The sequence below is a fragment of the Mytilus californianus genome, unplaced genomic scaffold (genome assembly GCF_021869535.1).
Source record: "Mytilus californianus isolate M0D057914Y unplaced genomic scaffold, xbMytCali1.0.p SCAF_9, whole genome shotgun sequence".
Taxonomy (NCBI): domain Eukaryota; kingdom Metazoa; phylum Mollusca; class Bivalvia; order Mytilida; family Mytilidae; genus Mytilus; species Mytilus californianus.
Window position 1 is genome coordinate 20,441,191 of NW_026262745.1, and position 21,390 is coordinate 20,462,580.

Genomic DNA, 21,390 nt, shown 5'->3' on the forward strand with positions numbered 1-21,390 from the left:
AGACTAAGCAACACGAACCCCACCAAAACCTGGGGGTGATCTCAGGTGCTCCGGAAGGGTTAGCAAATCCTGCTCCACATGTGGCACCCGTCGTGTTGCCTATGTTATTACAAATCCGGTAAATAGTCTTATTCGGTAGGTCACATTCTTGAAAAGGGAAGGGTATTGTAGTTACGACATATGGGACATATCCGATATCATCTGTGAAACGGTTATTCCATAACGGTCAACTAGCTCGTGATGGCGTCCGTAAAATTTACGAAGGGATGATTTCAACTTCACCATTTGGAACTCTTGGTTTAATAGCTTCCTTGTAAGCAGCAATCCTCTATCAAGGAAATCATGATAGGAAAAACAAGCCCGGGAATATCGTATTAATTGGGAGATATATACTCCATATGCAGGCGCTGCTGGAATGTTGCTACATAGAAATGGAAAGTTCACAAAATGTTATTGTTATTACTATTACAATTATCATTATAATTTTTATTATTAATCATTTATAAACATATATATGTAGCTTTTTCCTGGTTGAAACCATATACAACTAGAAATTAAAATCACAAAATTGCAAATAAAAATTGACAGTTTTTGCAAACATAAAATAGTAGAATACCCATGCGACATGACTAAATTATTGTGTATAACATTTGTTTCTTCAAAAAATGTCGTTAGATAAGAAGATAAGTTTTCTGTACTTACTTTTACTAAATTTGAAAGATGTACAGCATCGCCTTCAGTAAATCCATTCGCTTGAAATATACATTTAAAGACATATGTGATTTATGAAAAAGTGTAAGTGCAAAAGGTCTTTACACTAAATATGTTGGATGTGAACTGATTGATACTTAAGTCTGGGAGAACATGATTTTTTCGTTAGTTGTAATTGGCTTTGAACTAGCTTTCAGTAACTGTGAAAATCCTTATACCGTTGATTTGTGTCTATTGTTTCAGGTTGTTGTTATATTAGTTTTTTGTGAATTGTATTGTTATAAGTCAGGCCATCAGTTTCTCGTTTGAATTGTTTTCACTTTTTTTAAAGCGGACTATATGGTATGGGCTGTTCCTTATTGTTGAAGGCCGTAAGGTGACCTATAAATGCTTAAATCCACGTCATTCGAATTCTGTTGAATAGTTGTCTAATGGACAATCATACCACATCTTCTTATTCTCATAGGAGAGAAAGTATCAATTACTTTTTTTACATAGAAGTCATTCAAGGATTTGAAATTATTTCCCCTTTTTTTTAATTTCAAAGGGTGTTGTTCATTATTAACATGTACAGACAAGGGTTTTGCCCGTCATGAGATTTAATGGGTTTCGTTTTGCCCAGTCTGAACATTTGTTACTGCTTGAATGTGTTTTTTTTTAGGTTGGAAACAAAAACCAGGTCACTATTTGCATATGAAAAGTGCAATCTAATGACGTTCATTATTTTACACCATTTAACAATCACTTTTAGCTAATTACAATGCCTTTCTAAGAGTTACAATAAAAGCAACAAAGTGGATTTATTATATGTTATAAACAATTTCCAATGTCTATTTTTCTTTCAAGTGTGCCATGGAATATCACTTTAGTACGATGATAATGGTGCCGTTTTATTTCCAATGTGTCTTTTTGTATTAATATATTGATAAAACATTATAGTTTGGTTACGAAATCAAACGCCTGTTCAATCATCAAAGGTATAATCCATTGTAGCTAAGAAACAAATATTTTGGTCGTTATATCAGTTCATACCTAACACGCTTGTACTTTAATACAGTCGATACAGTAAAACATGTTATCTGATTTTTGTATGTAAATGTATAAACTATGAGAGCAGTCTTATAAATTGGGAACGAATTCAAATGAGTGAATGTAAACGACATAAAAACATATGAAATACTAGAAAATAATCAGCATATCAAAGAAACGGCAGTTTTGTGGTCTTTGCCATCTTTTTAGTTTATTTGTATATCAGAATTACATATTTGTTCTTTTCGGTGGCCAATATAGGAAAAATGGAACATTCTTTAACTGCAACTATATTGTTAATTTCAAGAAAATCTCCATATATCATACTGAACCCAACTGAGTTATGTTTTGTCATGTGGTCTACTACAACTTTTAAACAAATAATGTGTCTGTCACAAGAATATAAAGGTTATGTTTGTATTACAGAAATAAATATATATCAAGCTATATGAGAGTAATTTTTCAAACTTAGAAGAGCCTGTTAGTGTAGTACATGTAATGTAAGTACATCATATTGGTATATAATTTTCTGCTGATAACATCAACAAAAAAACACAATCTCTTGAATGAAATAACATACATGTATAGACCACAGATATTAACTGAAGTTGTTTAATAGATTTTGCCGGTCTTCACTTGGTTTAGCCTCTGCTAATTCCAGTTGAAATGTCGCAAAATTATATTAATAATTTATTTACATTGTCAATGGTCAATCTTATGCAATTTTTCTTTTTCCTTTCATTCTTTGATTTACCTTGGAATTTGATACAGTTGTCATTTTAAAATGAAAGGATTTAGATATAACAATAATTATCAGAGAATATAATAAATATTTTACAAGTACTAGAAATTGGATCTTTTATTTTGTTTAGATGTATGTTAATTTTGGTACGTGATTTAGGATTGCATATACAAAGTTATTAGAAGCTTATGTGCGAAACTTTAAAATAGACTGTTTTAACTGCTGAGGTGATTGATAGCGTCACTCCCTATGGGTTTCATTTTTATTATACATAAACTTAAGTGAAATTAATGCAGGAATATAATAATGGTTTTCATTTTAATTATGCATGCCCTTAAATGATTAAAACAAAGCAGCCAAGTAAACATGGTTTGATAATATGTAACGCTCTAGTCCTATGCTGGTGTAATAATGGTCGTACATATCCATCAACCCGCCTTGAAATCAGTAGCGCTCCTTCTTTAGACTGAACATTATGCATAACTATTTGTTACAATTGATTGCCTGTAACATATGATTGATTAAAAGAATTAGATAAAACATCACTGATATGTAAATTAACCAAATTGCCTTATCACTATACGAAATTAATAAAGGATGGTCTTTTATTTTTGGTCAATCAACCAGACATGAGAAAGTATTGTTATTATAGTTATATCACATTTTGCATACGATTATTTTGACTAATATTATGCAAAATGAATTGATTTGAACTAACATTCTGTGTTTTACCTTGTTTGTGTTGGATACCTAAGCTTCACAAAATTCCATGCAAACAATGGTACAATGCCGGCTTATTTGCATGTTCTACAAAGGAATTGTTCGTTAGATATACGAAGATTCTGTCCGCAGTTAAAGAGGGTCTTCAGAAATACTGTGAAACTGTTTACTTGCGTAGTGGTATTAACCATATGTGGATTCTAAAAAACTCTAAAGAACATCTTGATAATTTCACACCTCGATCTTTCTCTGAAATTAATTCTATTAAAACTTTTGATTTTCTCCAACCTGTATACCACCATTCCCCATGTGAAATTGAAAAATCGTCTTAAACAAATAATCTACAATGCTTTTCAATATACAAATGGCAGCATACGTTATAAATTTATTACTTTGCGAATTAATTGGGATTCCATACGGCATATTTTGTTAATAGTGAACAAAAAGGTAAAACATGATACACAGAGGAACAAGTGATCAGTATGCTGGAGTTTCTTATTGACAACATATTTGTGGAATTTGGAGGTAGACTTTTTCAACAAATCAACAAATTGTCGGCCTTCCTATGGGAACGAACTGTGCGCCTCTCCTTGCCAACCTCTTCTTATTTTCATATGAGTCGGAGTTCCTTCAGGCACTTGTCAAAAACAAGAAGATCAAAGAAGCCAGAACATTTGATTTCACTTTCAGATATATTGATGATGCTCTTTCCATTAACAATCCAAACTTTTCTGATTGGGTTCCATTAATATATCCTCCAGAACTAGAAACATCAAACACGCTTCCTCTGCCTCATTTTTAGACTTATACCTCGAATTTGACATACATCTCAGTTCCAGAATCTATGGCAAACGAGACGATTTCAATTTTGAAATTATCAATTTCTCCCACCTTAGTAGCAATATACCAACTTCACCTGCATATGGGATATATATTTCCCAACTCATTCGGTATTCAAGATCTTGCAGCTGCTACTCAGACTTCATAAACGTCACAAGTGTCTGAGCTGAAGGTTGAAGAACCAGGGTTATGTCAAAAAACGTCTCGTCCTTTTTATAAAAAATGTCATCGGAAGATACAAAGACCTTGTTGGTAAATATTCCGTAGTATCAACTTCACAAATAATACTTGATGGTCTTGAAGTATAGATTATAGGTACTGTCTTTGTTTATCATCTTGATTACGTGTCATAGTGTTCTTTTATTTGTTTTTGTAAAGTATTAACCTTCACTGTTTGGTCCATTTTTGGTAATATCCTTTTGGCGTGGCTCGGTACTTATGCATCCCGCCATTGTGGTGTTGTGCTGTCGTAATTTTTTGTATTCTTGTCCTTCAATTTTGCTTCTGTGCTTTGTCTATATGCCATTTGTCTTTGTTGACATATTTGTTTGTTTCTTATAGTGATTAAGATTATAAAACAATGTTGACTGCTGTACCCCTATTTTTGAAATTTTTACCTATTATATCTGTTTGTTTTGTTCACACATTGTTGTCAATATAATGGACTGTCATACAAGTGAGAGGTTTAGCTAGCTATAAAACCAGGTTTAATCAACCATTTTCTAAATAAGAAAATGCCTGTATCAAGTCAGGAATATGACAGTCGTTTTCCATTCGTTTGATGTGTATGAGCTTTTGATTTTGCCATTTGCTAAGGGACTTTACGAATTGAATTTTCCTTGGAGTTCGGTATTTTTGTTATTTTACTTTTTATGGTGGCTTCATCACACAAAGAAAACAGATACGCACCTCTTGGTGTATTGAATTATAGCATTTTACCATGAATCTAATTTAAATGCAAACATTGTTTGTAACAAGACCATTGTTCCATTAAAAAGATGTGATCATACAGGTGTGACCGATAATATAGATATTGAGCTATCCACTCCCATGCAATATCCTAAATTGAGTATTTCCGCGCTTCTAATTTGTGTATTTAAGTCCGGCTATTTGAACAAATGTATTCCATGTGCACATGGTACGAAGACGAACATCGGAGGCTAAAATGTGCAAATTATCGGCATGTGGTCAACAGGGATGTCCATTAAAGCTATTAGACGCCAGAGAAAATATCCAAACCAACTCCATGAAAGATTTGCCAAGATCTGGTAGACCACCGGTAATCTCGCAGCATGAAGTCAGGGCATTGCATCGGCTGGTCATTTGAATGCCAGTTGCAACTAGTTCTGTTCTATAGGGCAAGACAAGATAAGAGCATGTTTGGAACATTTTAGGCTGTCGTCTACAGAAACTTACGTCAGTTGGAAGCGGCGGTCCGTAATCTCATGACACTAATCGTATCATTTGTCATTTCAAAAAATCTTGGGGTTGCTATCTTTTTTCTTTGTGTACATATATGTATGTACGGCGATGTAAGGTATTTGTCAGTGGAACAACATAATTTTGAATCAAACAACATTGACATGTCAATATGCAATCGTCGACAACGATCACTTGTCCATTCTACCTACAACGTACTCTTAGAGAATATCAACCCGAGTGTATCCAAGATGTATTCGAATTTTCAAGACTGCAAATGCATGATCAAGTAGCAATGCTACTACGGGAGTGTTTAACGACCTTGACTACCCATGCGTGATTCGCACGGTCGGTTATTAACACTGAGCAATGAAATAAACAAAATAAAACGACATGTATAAATGTAATAAGGAAGTGTCGCCGTATCCGTAATAAAATTCTAATTTTAAAAGAAAGTTGTAGATGCACGAAGGGTTGAGCCCTCATAAACATGTTTAACCCCGCCATACTCTTTATGTGCCGGTTCCAATTCGAGGGCCAGTTATTCAGTTGTTGCCGTTGGTTCATGTCTGTCATATTTTCTTTTCGTAATTGTATTTTATAAATGAGGCAGTTAGTTTTCTCGTTTGAATTGGTTCACATTTCATGACGGAGCTTTATATAGCGGACTATACTGTATGAGTTTTTTCTCGTTGTTAAGGGTCGTACAGTAACCTATAATTGCTTTTATCTTCGTCATTAGAACTCAGAGGGATAGTTGTCTCATTTACAAGCATTCCACATCTCTTAATTTTTTTAAAGAAATATAATTTTCAAGATACACCATATTTGTTCAATTATTACATATACTGGTTTTGCGTTTGTTGCCAGACGATTATGCATTTATGTTTCCAACTTATTGGATTTTGGTGAAGTGCGACTGGTGGCCGGGCGGTAGACTGCCAAACATGGCTGGGCGGTAGACTGCCAAACAATGTCCGTGCAATAACTTGAAAAAACTTTGATGAAATCTTTTCAAATTCAGATAAATAAAGGTCAAGTTTGATTTTCACGATTTTAGCTTTTATCGTTGTTGAGTTATAGACCTTTAAGTAGCGAAAAGTGCATGCAATAACTTGAAAAAGCTAAGATGAAAATCGTGTGATACTTTGAAGAAAAAAGACAACAACCGTTTGAAAGTAGGTTTCTGGAAAGCTATTGGGTGACCACAGGATTCTATGGTTTCATATTAAATAAGGTTATAATCTCATAAACATATCTCTTCCATTATTGACTTCATGATTTCTGCCTAACCACCCCTGCTGAACAAATGTGTTTGTACTTATATACTGTCTTAAACTCCAATATTATGTCACTTATCTTAAATAAGTAAAGATTGATGTTGGCCTTTTCATTTCTGAACCCTCAAAAAATTCATTTTTTTTTTTACTTGATCCTGTTTTGGGGTTCTGATTTGCAAATATCATGTTCATGCTGGAAAATCCGGTTTGCTGTCCATCTGAAAGCCTCTTGTTGTGTTTGGTATGGAGATGAATTTTACCACCAAGTGATTTGTATTCTTGGACTAAATTTGTCCTCTTCTAGTTTTTCTCAGCTCTATTCATTGACTTTAACGATTCACGGTTTATGAAGAAAGTTCATTAAGATTCAACAAAACAATACTTGAATGAACACAATATTTTCATTAACCAAGTAATGGATTCCCGATAACAGTTTCAACATAGTAAATAGTATAAAATCTACTAACAGAAAAATACATGCGTCACCTCAATCACTGTCCTACAATCTTCACCATATAACTACTGTATTGACAAAGTCAAAGAAAGGTCATTGATGGTCACCTATTTGCTTACAGTGGTCAACAAAAAATGTGAAATTTACTAAAGGAAAGGAATTAATAAAAGTTTTAGAGGTGTGTAATTTTTTAATAAATCTCTATGTCGAAAATGCGAGGAAATTTTTTGACTTAATTAACAAACTTTTTTTTTGTGTTATTTATAAAGTAATAGTTGATTTCATTCTCTATATGTTGTAACTATAGTAGACTAAGTGCTGTGAACAGTTCTTCCATTCGGGAAACAGATTATGTTTAACTATTAGGAATGAATTAGGAATAACCCATATAAATCTTGGGCAAGAGAAATCTATCAATTACTTTAATTCTAAAATTGAAAATACCAATTATCATGCATCAATTTAGTGCGATAACTTTATAGTTTAAATGAATTTCTCATTATTATAAATAATGAATAAGTCTTCCATATTACAAAGGGTGTTAATGGAAAATATCAATTTGAAATAACATTCCATTTTAAGGTATGACACAAGAATATTAAATATTATACTTATACAGTAATAATCCCACGGAAATAAAATTTCGTATAGCAAAAGGGAACATTTCCATAGAAATATTATACTGAAAAGAGTGTCAAATTATGTTAGAAATCATTTGATTTGATTACCAGTATTAAACAATAAAATCGATGTACTATAAATTCAGAAATATTTTCGATGTTTATGTTATTGTGTAATTTTGCGACGGGATGGATTTTCACCAAATTTAAAACTAGCATCTAACATTCGACAGAATTATTTGAATACAACATTTGTAAAAGAATGATTAATATTTCATATCTGTCCATGGTTCAACATCACGATAATAAATATATGCCCAAATTTCTGTATTTACAAAAAATGTCTGTTCTTTTGTCCTTTTTTGAAATTTTAGCATAACAAAAATCTTAAAAGTCAAATCTCATCAATGATTTCTGACCTTGACTTTATGGATATACTTTATCTCACATCAGATGAATGATGGATGTCTCATGGCTATACTATTGACAGTTTCCACTAATTTGACCGAGCTAAACATTTTGGCGGAAAGTACCCTAAATTTCAACAGAGATCAATCCAACAAGGCAGTAAACGTTATGTGCAATAAATGTTAAGCAAAACCCTTTTTACGAGAACCTGCACCTAAATGTGAATTAAATTCTATGATGAACATTCCCTCACACAAATACTTTAGTGTATATAAAAAAATAAAATAACAAGAATACCGAACTCTAAGGAAAATTCAAAACGGAAAATCCCTTATCAAATGGCAAAATCAAAAGCTCAAACACATCAAACGAATGGAAAACAACTGTCATATTCCTGACTTGGTACAGGCATTTCCTTGTATGTATGTTCTTATTATCGATATACTGGTAGTATGTTCCATCTAATCAACGAGTTATTAAGTACAGACAGCGACAACATGTATTACCGTAATCAGCGTAATCAGGTCATCATAACCATCTTTTAAATCGGGTTTCTATTTCTATTAGAAGTTACTGTTATATAGTTTAAATGATTTGGACTTGTATACACCATATCGATTTATTAAAAACTCTATTATTCGAAATTTACAAAACATTGTTTGCATATACATTGCTAAATCATGTATGCCAGCAAACCTTTCAATATCACGGCAAAATCAATAAAAGACTGGTTCGTTTACAAACAAATGTTATGTTTTTAGATTTTGAAACTAATTAAATAAGACAGGCTTCATTAAATAAGATGTAAACATTTCTCTACATCTTTGGTTTACAAATCTAATTAATACTGCAACTAGTTTCAAATGAATTTTATTCATTAGGTTCCAGGAACTGTTTAATCATTAGTAAATTGAAAGAAATCACGGCTTGCGATTTTACACGAAATTTGTCAACTGAAAATAAAACTGGAAAAATTATATTCAGAACAAAATTTCATTTCATTCTTTTCATTAATACAATGTTTAAACAAAATGAAACGTAACTCCCTTTTTTCTTAACTTGGACCGGCTTTACAATGTACTATACACAGTGAACGAGGACATGTCGCTGAACTCCGTTACTCGACGAAATAAAACTTTCAATATCTACAGGATACCTGTTGATTTTGGACTGTACTAGTCTTAATTGTTGTCTCACGAGCGACGCGTTGCGGGGTCATAGAAATACCGTGCGTTCGTCCTATAACGTGTACATTTTATATCAGCACTGTCTCGGACAAGTTTGAATATCAGTGCTAAACAGCTATTTTAAAAGGAGTTAATAGGCTACTTTGAAATATAATTCTATAGAAAATTGTATCGTAAGGGCTCTTAAGTGTACAATTATTATCAGATAATTATGAAATTTATATCAAAGGATTATATCAGCATTGTCCAGGACAAATACGAAAATCAAATATTTTTCAATAAAGTAATGTCCCTTTGAAAAAAATATTTCAAAGAAAGTTGCATTGTAAGCATTATCACACCTTTCTTGTAGGATTGTTATGAATTTTGTATCATAAGTTTAAGTCATCAATGTTTTGGCTTAGTTCGAAAATCAGCGCTGATCTATTACTTTTACAACAGTTATATCTCTTTGAAATGTTATATATATTGAACATTGCAAAGAAAGCATTCACACACCTACATTTGTTGTCGAATTTTTATGAAGTTATATTACTAAGGTACTAGAAGAGTGGCGACCAACTATAATACAGGAGTTATTCCCCTTGGAAATAGAAATATATGGAAAATAACATTGAAAGTGATCTCATTCTATTAAAATGTTAAACGAATTTTGTTTTATTTATTGCAAGTGGACAGATAAAATATGTGCAACGCGGGGTACATTGGATTGCTGTTCTTTCAGTCAGACTTGTTTGCTATTTGTTTTACATATACAGGAAACAAATTGAACATATATGTTCAGAAAGCAACAATGTGCATTTGATCTACACATACCTCCTTTCCCTATAAGGATTAGTTAGATACCGCTGCCGTTGGACTGCTAATTCCCGAGGGTATCATTAGCTCATTAGTCAGTTCTACGGCACTGACTTGATGAATAGAATACCTTTTTTAAATTCTCCATCAATGAATTTTGAAATTATTAACAAACAAAGGTTTCAACTCCATCAGGGAAAATTGACCTTAGATGTCTTTGTCTATTCTTTCTATGTTCCTTTAGCCTAAAAAGATCCTAAAGTTTTCAAGTATTCATACATGACTTTCAGTAGTTTTAGGTTTGAGTGTTCCCGATGAAGGTAAATCCAGAAAAAAAAACGTTTCAGACGCACATATTTTACTAACTTGATGTTATCGTTTCTTTTAAATGAAAAGAAAGTTATAACACGATTTTTTGTTGTTGTTCATATTATTACTATATTCTAGAAACGGTTGTCTAATTAACATTAATGAAATTTTGTTTTCATCAAGCTTTTTATCTTTATTACAAACAGAATACAGCTAAAATAAAAGAGTCATCGCAAACTATAAAAAAGTAGTTCAATTTTCTCTTACAACATTTCTATGTGATGCAGTGGCCTCATTTATATTTTATTATGTTTTCAATTTAATTTTCAGAGCATTTTTTTTAATTTCTTTTTTTAAATGAGAAATATAATTCATTAGTCCTTAAAAAAAATAATAAAAAAATACATAATCCTCTGTCTTGATTTTTCTGATATTGAACTTGAAATTTCGAATCTCTGATTTGGTATTGAATTTAAAATTTCAAACACAAGACATTGAATCTAAAATAATCTGTCTAGGATTTTGTGTTTTATTCCCATTGTGTATGTTTGAATTTGACAAAATATATGTTTAGGCATCATATACTAGTTAAATCATGAAATGATAAATAATTGAGTAATGACGTCGAACAAAGGAAAACCTCCAAATTACAATTAAATTGTTTTAAATGCTTGTAATCACAGCTACATAAAGAAACATATATTACTGAATGTAATATCCTGCATATGTATTGAATAACACTTCAAATTCATAACTAAATCAATATCACTATGTACATTCAACAATAAAATCATGTTCATTAAATGTAAATTTTCATGCCAAATAAGATTTCATTAAAACTGGAAACATGTATCACCACTTCCCTCGAAGTTCGTTCTTTATACAAGTCTAACCAGCATGAAATGTATTGTAACTTACATACTGCGGTCTTCTGACCGAGAAAACAACAGTTTTGAAAAGTCGGGTGGATTTTAATGATAATTTCTAATGTCAACAGATAAAAACGATAGTGATCTGAGGATTAAAAAATATATTTGCTAAAATCAAAGATAATCGATCTTTTTCCTTTTAAATAGATACAAAGGTACAAACCCCCTGATGAGAAACGTATGCTTTGAAATATTGTTTTAACTACGAATAAAATTGAGAATGAAAATGGGGAATGTGTCAAAGAGACAACAACCCGACCATAGAGCAGACAACAGCCGAAGGCCACCAATGGGTCTTCAATACAGCGAGAAACTCCCGCACCCGGAGGCGTCCTACAGCTGGCCCCTAAACAAATATGTATACTAGTTCAGTGATAATGGACGTCATACTAAACTCCAAATTATACACAAGAAACTAAAATTAAAAATGATACAAGACTAACAAAGGCCAGAGGCTCCTGACTTGGGACAGGCGCAAAAATGCGGCGGGGTTAAACATGTTTTTTGAGATCTCAACCCTCCCCCTATACCTCTAGCCAATGTAGAAAAAACAAACGTACAACAGTACGCACAGTAAAACTCAGTTTAAGAGAAGTCCGAGTCCGATGTCAGAATAGGAAACAAACGAAAATAAACAAAATGACAATAATACATAAATAACACAGACTACTAGCAGTTACTGACATGCCAGCTCCAGACCTCAATTAAACTGATTGAAAGATTATGTCTTCATCATATGAATACTCTATATTTAGGGGCTGTTGTCTTTTGCAAAGCTTCAAAGAAAAATAGAGAGAAACCGAAATCCTGTACAAAATTGAAGACGTACAATTAATACAGAAAACTTAACGGAATTCAATAAAATCAACCCATAGTATACACAATCTTGCATATGCAAAATAGCGACATAAAGCGTACAGAAAAAATTAACACAGAGGTTAAGCCGTTTTCTATTATGTAATATCTTTGGATTTTAGTAAAAAAAAACTACTATACGAAAATATAAAGCATGCATGTGATAAGGGTTGAATACATTTCCGTAAATAGAGATACAGACATCATAAATGTTACTTACTTGTGAATGTATGAATTTACTCAAAAGCGTAATTCACAATGTCCTTTATACTCATGTTTATAGACTTACTGCTAACGGTCATATGAATGTATTCGCATTTTGCCATGTTGTATTTTATAGTTAAAAAAACTTACATGTTCTAGATGTTTTATACATTTGATAATGTCTTAGGTTTTGCCTACTAGATACTTCTACCTATCCGCAATGGTACGATAAACACAGTTTTAACACGGGCAATGCGACTTATGTCACTTAAAAAGCAGAAACTGCTAATTATTATACTAAACCACTTGAAACATTGGGTGTACCCTCGGTATTTGTTGGGCTTCGAATTTCGTAATATTTAGTTTTTCTGTGAACTGTTTAGTTGACTGGTGTATTTTCGTCTTCTTCTTTTTGGTGATTTTTTTTATTTAACGCAATAAGTGTTGAATTAAATCGACAGTAGTTTACAGATGTTCAAATCTCTCGCAAATCGACAAGGAAGAGACAAATCAAGGTAACAAACAGAAACTGAGGAAACTGCATGCACTCTAAAAGGAGCGAGATCGGGTGTGTCGACAGGGTAAGAGTCACCTGATATGTGTGCATTACCCGCGATGAAAATTCAAACTCAAAAATAATGTCAAAATAGGACACAATGAGTAGAATTATAGATCATACGACTTTACTGGTATCTAAAGATCTAAGACCGTTAAAACCTGCTGCTAGTTAGTTATACACTGACACATCGTATCGGTCAACCAATTCATGATTGTGGCCGTGAATCTTATGTAGTGTCGATTTCAGTCGTTCTTCCTCATAACTATGTTGGAGCAGTTTTTGTGTAAGGAACACACCACTGTTTATGAAGTTTTTGTAGTGTGAACATGCACGAGCGTAACGTAGTATCTGTAGTACGTAAACGCCATGTGATGAAGCAGAGGATTTGTTACTGCTGAGAAATGGAAAGTTGGCAATTTGAAAGTTGAAATCATTACGTTTGTCATAGATTCTAGTTTGAAGATGTCCGTCTGTGTCAATAGTGAAAAGATCACGATATGGATCAGACCTTCTCGATAGTATCCTTAATTTCAAGTTCACTAAGATATATGAGATGTTTGCACTGTTGGTTGTTGAGTGACAGAACATATCAGTATATTTGAAAGAAAAGAACTTTGCAAGAGTATTTTTTTTTACATTGAGAATGTTCTGAGCTTCATAATATCCTCTTCTCTCTCTCTCTCTCTCTCTCTCTCTCTCTCTCTCTCTCTCTCTCTCTCTCTGTCTCTCTCTCTCTCTCTCCTTATTTTCCGTTCTTGTCTTATTCCTTACATTGAACTTACCAGATATATCTAGTTTGGTTATTATTCTGTTACTTGATAAGGATTCGTCGAGTAACACAGCACCTCCTGACGATAGGTTATTGTTACTTAAATTCTACAATTAAAAATCATCTTTATACCTATTATAAAAATTAGTTTCCAAGACATGACATAACTGTCTGCTGACGGAGAGAGATCAACTGTTTCTACACTTAATTTGTTCACAGAGTGTAACTGAATAAAGGTAAGTAGATGAACCATGATTTTAATAAAGATTCGGTGAGAATATATAAAGAAACCATACCGGTTTCGTTTGAAATTGGTAGAAAACATCATTATGTCCCAAATCCCGGGAACGCATTGACCAAAGCCAAATTTTGCCATTTCTTCTGAACCCTCCATTGCGAACACTGGAATGTATATTGGTTCAACAGTTTTACGAAATAAACTTTGTGTATCTATTCTAAAGAGATCATGAAATAATCTTCAAATTAATGATTTACAAAACATACATTTTTTTCCAATTAAATATTTCCTCTTATAATAAATATCCAAAAAATTCAATCTTGGATGAATAAAGAAAGGTCGGTGTACTTTTTCTAGGTAAATGATTTTCCAAAATCAGATATTTTTAGAATTTCAAAAAAGCAATGCGTGTGGTTGTTTCCTATGAGAAAGAATGGCGATTAAAAAGAATAAAATTGCGACTTACCAAATCAGTAATAATAATATTTTCTTGCAAGGTTTCTAAAATATGCGCCAGCCCCTCACTGGCTATGTCGTTATTAGATAAGTTCAGTCGCTGTACCGTTGTATTACTCTGTAAAAATTGAAGTAAATGCTCAATAGCTACAAAAACGGTCAACAGTCAATATTTTTTTTTCTTTTTGAAATTTTACTTTTCTGTCTTCATTTTTATGTATAATGATTTTATCTTTTCAATACTGTTGGTGCATCTTATGAGGATCTGAATGGTGCTGGGGTCAATAATTTCTGTATTCTTTATCTTTAAAAATAACTCTTATTCTGTAAAATTCTAAGAAAATGATTTTAAAATTAATATTTTCTGTAATTGGATGATTTTTTTGTTCTGTACATTTTTCATTTCTGTAATCAGTATTGTATTACATAATTCTTTTATTTTCCACAGTTTATACTTTTGCACCCTCTATTTCTCTCTTCTTAATTTTTTTGCTGATTTTTCTCTTTTTATTATTTTTTTGCACCTTATTGTGTATTCTTCAAATCCCATCAAGGCCTTCCCTTATTATTTCTGCTTATTATTTACTTTTTCGTTTAAACTGTAAAACCGCCACCAAAGAGAATCTGGATGGGGTCCTTAATTTCTGTATTCTTTAAATTTAAGGGCATTTTTCTTTATCTTTTAAAATGATTCGTTTTCTGTAAAATTTTAAGGTAAATGATTTTACTTATGACATTTTTTTGTAATTAAATGATTACTTTATTCTGTACATAGTTCATTTCTGAAATCAGTATTTTATAACTAATTCTTTTATTTTGCACTGTTATTCATTATACTTTTGCACAACATTATTCTTTATTCTTTATATTTTTTGCTCATTTTTCCTTATTCATTATCTATTTTTGACATTATTCTTTATTCTGTCAACCCCATCCAGACCCTGATGTAGATTTGTCGAGTACTGTGTTGTATTTTTTTTTTACCATAAAACTTTTAGAAATAAAAAAAAAATTAGCAAATGAAATAAATAATAACGATTGGTTTCAAATTGATTAATAATATCAATGTATAAGATATATGATGCAGTGACTGATTTGTTGGGTTATTGCGGTACAAATTGCATAATACAGGCAGTCGATTAAAAAATGTCCAATGAAAAAGATGATTTATTGTTTAATATTTTAAAAAGTCTTTTACCATATCTTTTTAGAAATTGAAAAATAACATTTGACATTCGATTTTTGATACTGTGATTATAGTGTTCAGTGTATGCATGAAATCCACACAGACAGTCGTGAAGTCTTATCAATATTAAATCTGTAATAATTCATTCTCTGCAAATTGTTTCGGGTTAAAAACCCGGCTCGTTTAGTTGTAACAAGCTAGTTAAACGCAACATTTGTATTCATAAAACGGTGCTTGATTTAATGATTGATTGATTGATTGATTAATTGTTTAGTGTCACTTTCAGCACTATTGTGCTATTTCGTGGCGGTCAGTTTTTATTGGAGGAGGAAGCCGATTTAAGTAATAATTATTATGTTTTCGGTTGAAGGAACACGATGAATAATTTTAAGCAGTACATTTACCTACCCCTAGTGCTATTGCTACTGACTTCACACCATCGTGTACCTACCCCTAGAGTTCACACCATCGTGTACCTACCACTAGTGCTATTCCTACTGACTTCATACCATCGTGTACCTACCCCTTGTGACATTGCTACTGACTTCACACCATCGTGTACCTACCACTAGTGCTATTGCTACTGACTTCATACCATCGTGTACCTACCCCTAGAGTTCACACCATCGTGTACCTACCCCTAGTGCTATTGCTACTGACTTACACCATCGTGTACCTACCCCTAGTGCTATTGCTACTGACTTCATACCATCGTGTACCTACCCATAGAGTTCACACCATCGTGTACCTACCCCTAGTGCTATTGCTACTGACTTCACACGATCGTGTACCTACCCCTAGTGCTATTGCTACTGACTTCACACCATCGTGTACCTACCAGTAGTGCTATTGCTACTGACTTCACATCATCGTGTACCTATTACTAGTGCTATTGCTACTGACTTCACACCATCGTATACGTATCCCTAGTGCTATTGCTACTGACATCACACCATCATGTACCTACCCCTAGTGATATTATTGCTACTGAATTCACACCATCGTGTACCTACCACTAGTGCTATTGCTATTGACTTCACATCATCGTGTTCCTCCCCCTAGTGCTATTTCTACTGACTTCACTCCATCGTGTACCTACCACTAGTGCTATTGCTACTGACTTCACACCATCGATGCCCAATCCGTGATGCGATAAATCTATGTGTGTTCTTTTAAGTCGGCGAAAAAAGTAGGTAGACGGTACTTTGTCGAAATAGCGACATGATTTGACATAAACCTGCTGACATAGTACGGTAGTATGTTTAACGGAATGATTTCCGGGGAAGGATAAAGATTGGTTCTCATCTGCAAAAGAAAAGTAGTAAATTCAATATGATAAAGTAGAATTGTCAAATTAGAATAAAATAACATGTTCCTTTTTTATTTGGAGGAGTATCTGAGTCTTGATATTGTAATATTTTCTAAATGAATAAGTCTGTAATCTAAATTTGAAGGGGTTAAGAAGGGTGACGATTTTCAATTTAACATAACTATGCTGATTTCATCAACATGTCGAAATTGAACATTCTTTTATCAAATTCGTTTTAAGTGCTTTAAAATTTATAACCCATTGTGGACTTCGAGGTTAATCTGATTGTATTTCATTATAGGTGTGAACATTTTAAATTCTATTTTGACAATAATTCTGTAAATCATACAATTCAATCACTTAAATGAACATCACTCCAAAATTTGATGATTGAACTGTTTCAAGTGTTATGGGACCTCCATTATTGATAAAAGTTTATAGTTAGCATGACCTCACATAAATGTCGTTAGTAATCAACAAATTAAACCATTGACTGTATAGCTATTATGTACTTTTAACCTGAAAAGTTCGGATATTTTATGTTGTAAAAAAAATGCGAAAATTATGTAATTCTCATGTAAAACTACGTTACGTACAAATTTATAAAATGATATATTATTATCATCATGAATTGGCAATCCATTTTCAACATGTGTTACTATTTTCGACTATATACCAGTGCTAGTTTTGTATTCATTTGTAAACGATTTGTTTAAATATGAATTTGAAATAAATTATCGTTGTTGTTGTTGAAAACTTTCTCCATTAATACAAACTATAAAATATACATTCACTTTTATATGCAACATTTGAAAACATATCCAAATAAAATGTTCATAAATGGTTACAAGAATAAAAAGAATGCAGAAAGCAGTGGCGGATCCAAAGTGGGAGGGGGGAGGGTAAAAATGGCTTGATACGCGCCTGAGAAAGAGTCAAAGGTACTACTAGTATGTACAAAAGTAAAACACCTTGAATTCCGAAAAAAACAAAACAATGTATATGATAAACATGATAAACTGGCGCCAACATTTTTCAATCTGAAAGATCTTTAATTGTCAAGGGTTCTTAAAACAGAAGATAAACAATTGAATAAAATGTATATGTGCTGATTTATTTCCCATATCTATGATTAAAAAGACGAGGAAAGATTTGTGTTTAAAGTCCAGTCGCAACCGTTACAGACGTATTAACACGAAAGCATCTAACTGTGATATGAATATGTCTGTACTAGACCTACACGCTTAGGCGGTGATTTAACCTGCAAGTCCATATGAAGATCTGAACATGTACACATGTAGCTATTCCCTTGCACATTAATCGGATATGAAAATCTGGTCATATTTACAAATCCAGACAGAAGTAGTTACCAAACAACTCACCATCGGAGGATGTAGAATCAGAAGACGAGTAATCAGAGTCCCCTAGATCATGAAATTCATCATTAATTTCATCCTTTTGTGGAGGCTTTGCTGGCTCAGACTTTGGGCGTGTGTAAGATTTGAACCGAATACGTCTATTCCTGAAACAGCAATGATAAATTATAACTTGTGTTATGGATTTAGTCAATGCCAGTATACAATATCACTTACATAGTGTATTTAAAAAATGCAATATCGATGATTGTGTTACATGTCCATTTAATATCTTTCTCCTCTCTTTTCTATTCACACATAAAAGTTTTGTTTATTACTTCAGGGTGGGATGTATGCTTAACCCAAAGGGTTACACGGGGTATATAAATATGGTTAAACATTGACTTCTCATCCGGTAGTCAATCTCACGCTTAAGTGAATCATCTGTTCTGTTTTGCGGGATGTATACATACCCGGACACGTCCTGTCGGAATATGGACTTAATACCTGACGACTCGTGTGGGAATGAAAAGTCATGCTCTATTTTCGTTAAAGAACCCTTACTACAACTCGGTTAAAGGTCTGTAAATGGCCTTTTGCAAGGGAAATGTCTGGATGGTACCTGATCAATTTTATCTTAAAAACGCGCGTCTTGCAAATTGATACTGGTCTCCTACGTTTATTTAACGCACAATAAACGAGTTGGCTTGAGTAAAACCATTTGATATTGATCCATACGTCTGTGAAAGGATATATGCAAAAGTGAAAATAATGTACAAATGAAACTGAATATTGTGCATATTCACACATGATATATCATTTCTCAAGTTCTCAGACTACACAATAATGAATATTACTTTTTTGTTATCACGCATTTACTTTAATATATACATTGTGTTGCACACAAATCTCTACAAATCTATTATAACGCTAGAGTTACCATCTATATATAATATCTTTCGTAGGGCGACATGACATGAACGTGGTTTAGTTTACAATATATGGATTAACACAGTCTTAATATAATATGATAACAAGAAGCTAGTTAATTGAGGCATGAACAGTAATTTTTCAGAATGTTCAATTTTATTGAGTCGATGTTGACAGAAGCTGCTTGATATAAATTTTTTTTTTACAATGAAATCATGGTTCTTAAATTGATGGAATTAATCTCTAAAACTTAAATTTGTCAGAAATCAGGGTTAGTTAGTTAAGGAGTGAATCATACTGACTAGATCCGCTTCGTCAAGCATAGCTGCATTGCGGAGGTACAGCGGCCGATATTAGAGTGAACAATTTCTAAATCGGTACTTCGAGTTAGCTATCAGTAACTGCGTGCAATCCTTTACATATTGTTTCGTATTGGTTTACTGGTTTATTGTCCTTTTATATAGATAATTGACTTTTTAACCGTTTTTATAGAGTATGTTCTGAATATTTTGATTGTCTAGTGAGTTTTAAATGTTAGAAAATTGAATAAGCAAGAATCCAGTTTACCTGAGCTACAATGAGGATTGATAGAAGAGAATCCCATAAAAAGTAGTCAGTATTAGAACATTGATTGTTTTCAAAGAATATAGCCTGAAGAATATAACATTAGTTATTTCCTACATTATACACAATATAACTAGGAATTAACATTTTGAAACAATACCCGTGGATAATTGGTGCCAATTTTCATCACAATAATAGTTATAACACTAAAACAAAAATCAAATTAATAGAAATACAACGAACAAGTACCAAACAAATCATCACTTCCATTGCAAAGATAAATTGCATTGACTAGAGGTATACATGATGTAAGAAATATATTAACTCGAACAATGCTCATATATGACATATCTATTTACTATTGGAAATAAAATGTACAAACACCTTACATACGACTATTTTTCAAGAAAGATCTTTATCAAGGCAATATAACAGAACATGATGAAATGAACGAAAGCACAACTCTATTGTCAGATTAAGTGCTTAAGGCCTTTTAGCTTTCTGTTCGGTGTGAGCCAAGGCTCCGTGTTGAAGGCCGTACTTTGACCTATAATGGTTTAACTTTTACAAATTGTGACTTGGGTGGAGAGTTGTCTCATTGGCACTCATACCACATCTTCTTATATCTATCAACACAGTGAGCTGTCCTCTTACTATAAGACTTAGTGTTTCTATTGTAATGATATATTTAGCTTAATTTCGCTGATTGAGGAGGTTGGACAAATTTAGTATTAAGGATAATACCCCCCCCCCCCCCTTTATGTTTTTCATGAAAAAGTTGATAACACACACTCACACACAACCATTCGTATGTTTTTGGCGCATGACTATCGTTGATGGCACTCACTGGTCACTTAAAGATATTTTTTTTTGTGTTGTGGGTTGTCGTCTTAATTTAAATTTCTCCTGCATTTATTTTGGCTCATCATTTTTTTCCTTAACTTAAGAGTTGAAAATTATAATTATTTACACAAAATGAGATGTGGGATGATTGTCAATGATTAAATCTATTAATGAATATATAAACACCATTAAGGTATACAATTCAAACAACATGTAAACAAGAGTCAATATTTAAAATAGAATAGTATTTCCTTTCAAAATTAATAATTTGATCTTTGAAGGTTATAAAAACAATCAAATCAAAACTAACCTTGATGCTGCTTCCATTAAAATATCCACTTTTACAACATTTTTAAAAATACTAGTTTCTTTGGCTACGAATGATCCGCCTGGTTTTATTTAAATTGTCTCGGCATATTACACATAGAATGTTATTTGCATCCTGTGATCAATACACCATCATTTAAAGTAGACTTAAAACATTGTGTTTGTGGTAATCTATTGAATTTTAAACAGCCCTGTAGGTTTTACACTTTCCTGTCGATAATCACATCAAGCCAATATTTATATAACATTCCATTAGAAAAGATTGTTCAGTATTTTTCTTTTATGAAGATCTGGAATATTCATAATGATTATGAATATTTTTCTTCATTTTTTTGTTTTCTGAGCGAAG

The 21,390-nt window shown here is 32.5% G+C and overlaps 1 protein-coding gene across 1 annotated transcript in view; it reads right to left on the reverse strand.

The window, feature by feature from the left end:
* Positions 1-21,154, reverse strand: part of LOC127714397 (leucine-rich repeat-containing protein 74A-like) — a 33,266-nt gene extending 12,112 nt beyond the window's left edge. Inside the window, exons 1-6 of the mRNA XM_052220450.1 lie at positions 21,025-21,154; positions 18,405-18,544; positions 16,813-17,018; positions 14,538-14,645; positions 13,847-13,940; positions 703-752 (exon numbers count right to left, since the gene is read on the reverse strand). Coding sequence (XP_052076410.1) covers positions 703-752; positions 13,847-13,940; positions 14,538-14,645; positions 16,813-17,018; positions 18,405-18,544; positions 21,025-21,041 — 615 coding nt within the window. The 5' untranslated portion in view covers positions 21,042-21,154. The remainder of the gene's footprint in view (positions 1-702; positions 753-13,846; positions 13,941-14,537; positions 14,646-16,812; positions 17,019-18,404; positions 18,545-21,024) is intronic.
* Between the last annotated feature and the right edge of the window lie 236 nt (positions 21,155-21,390).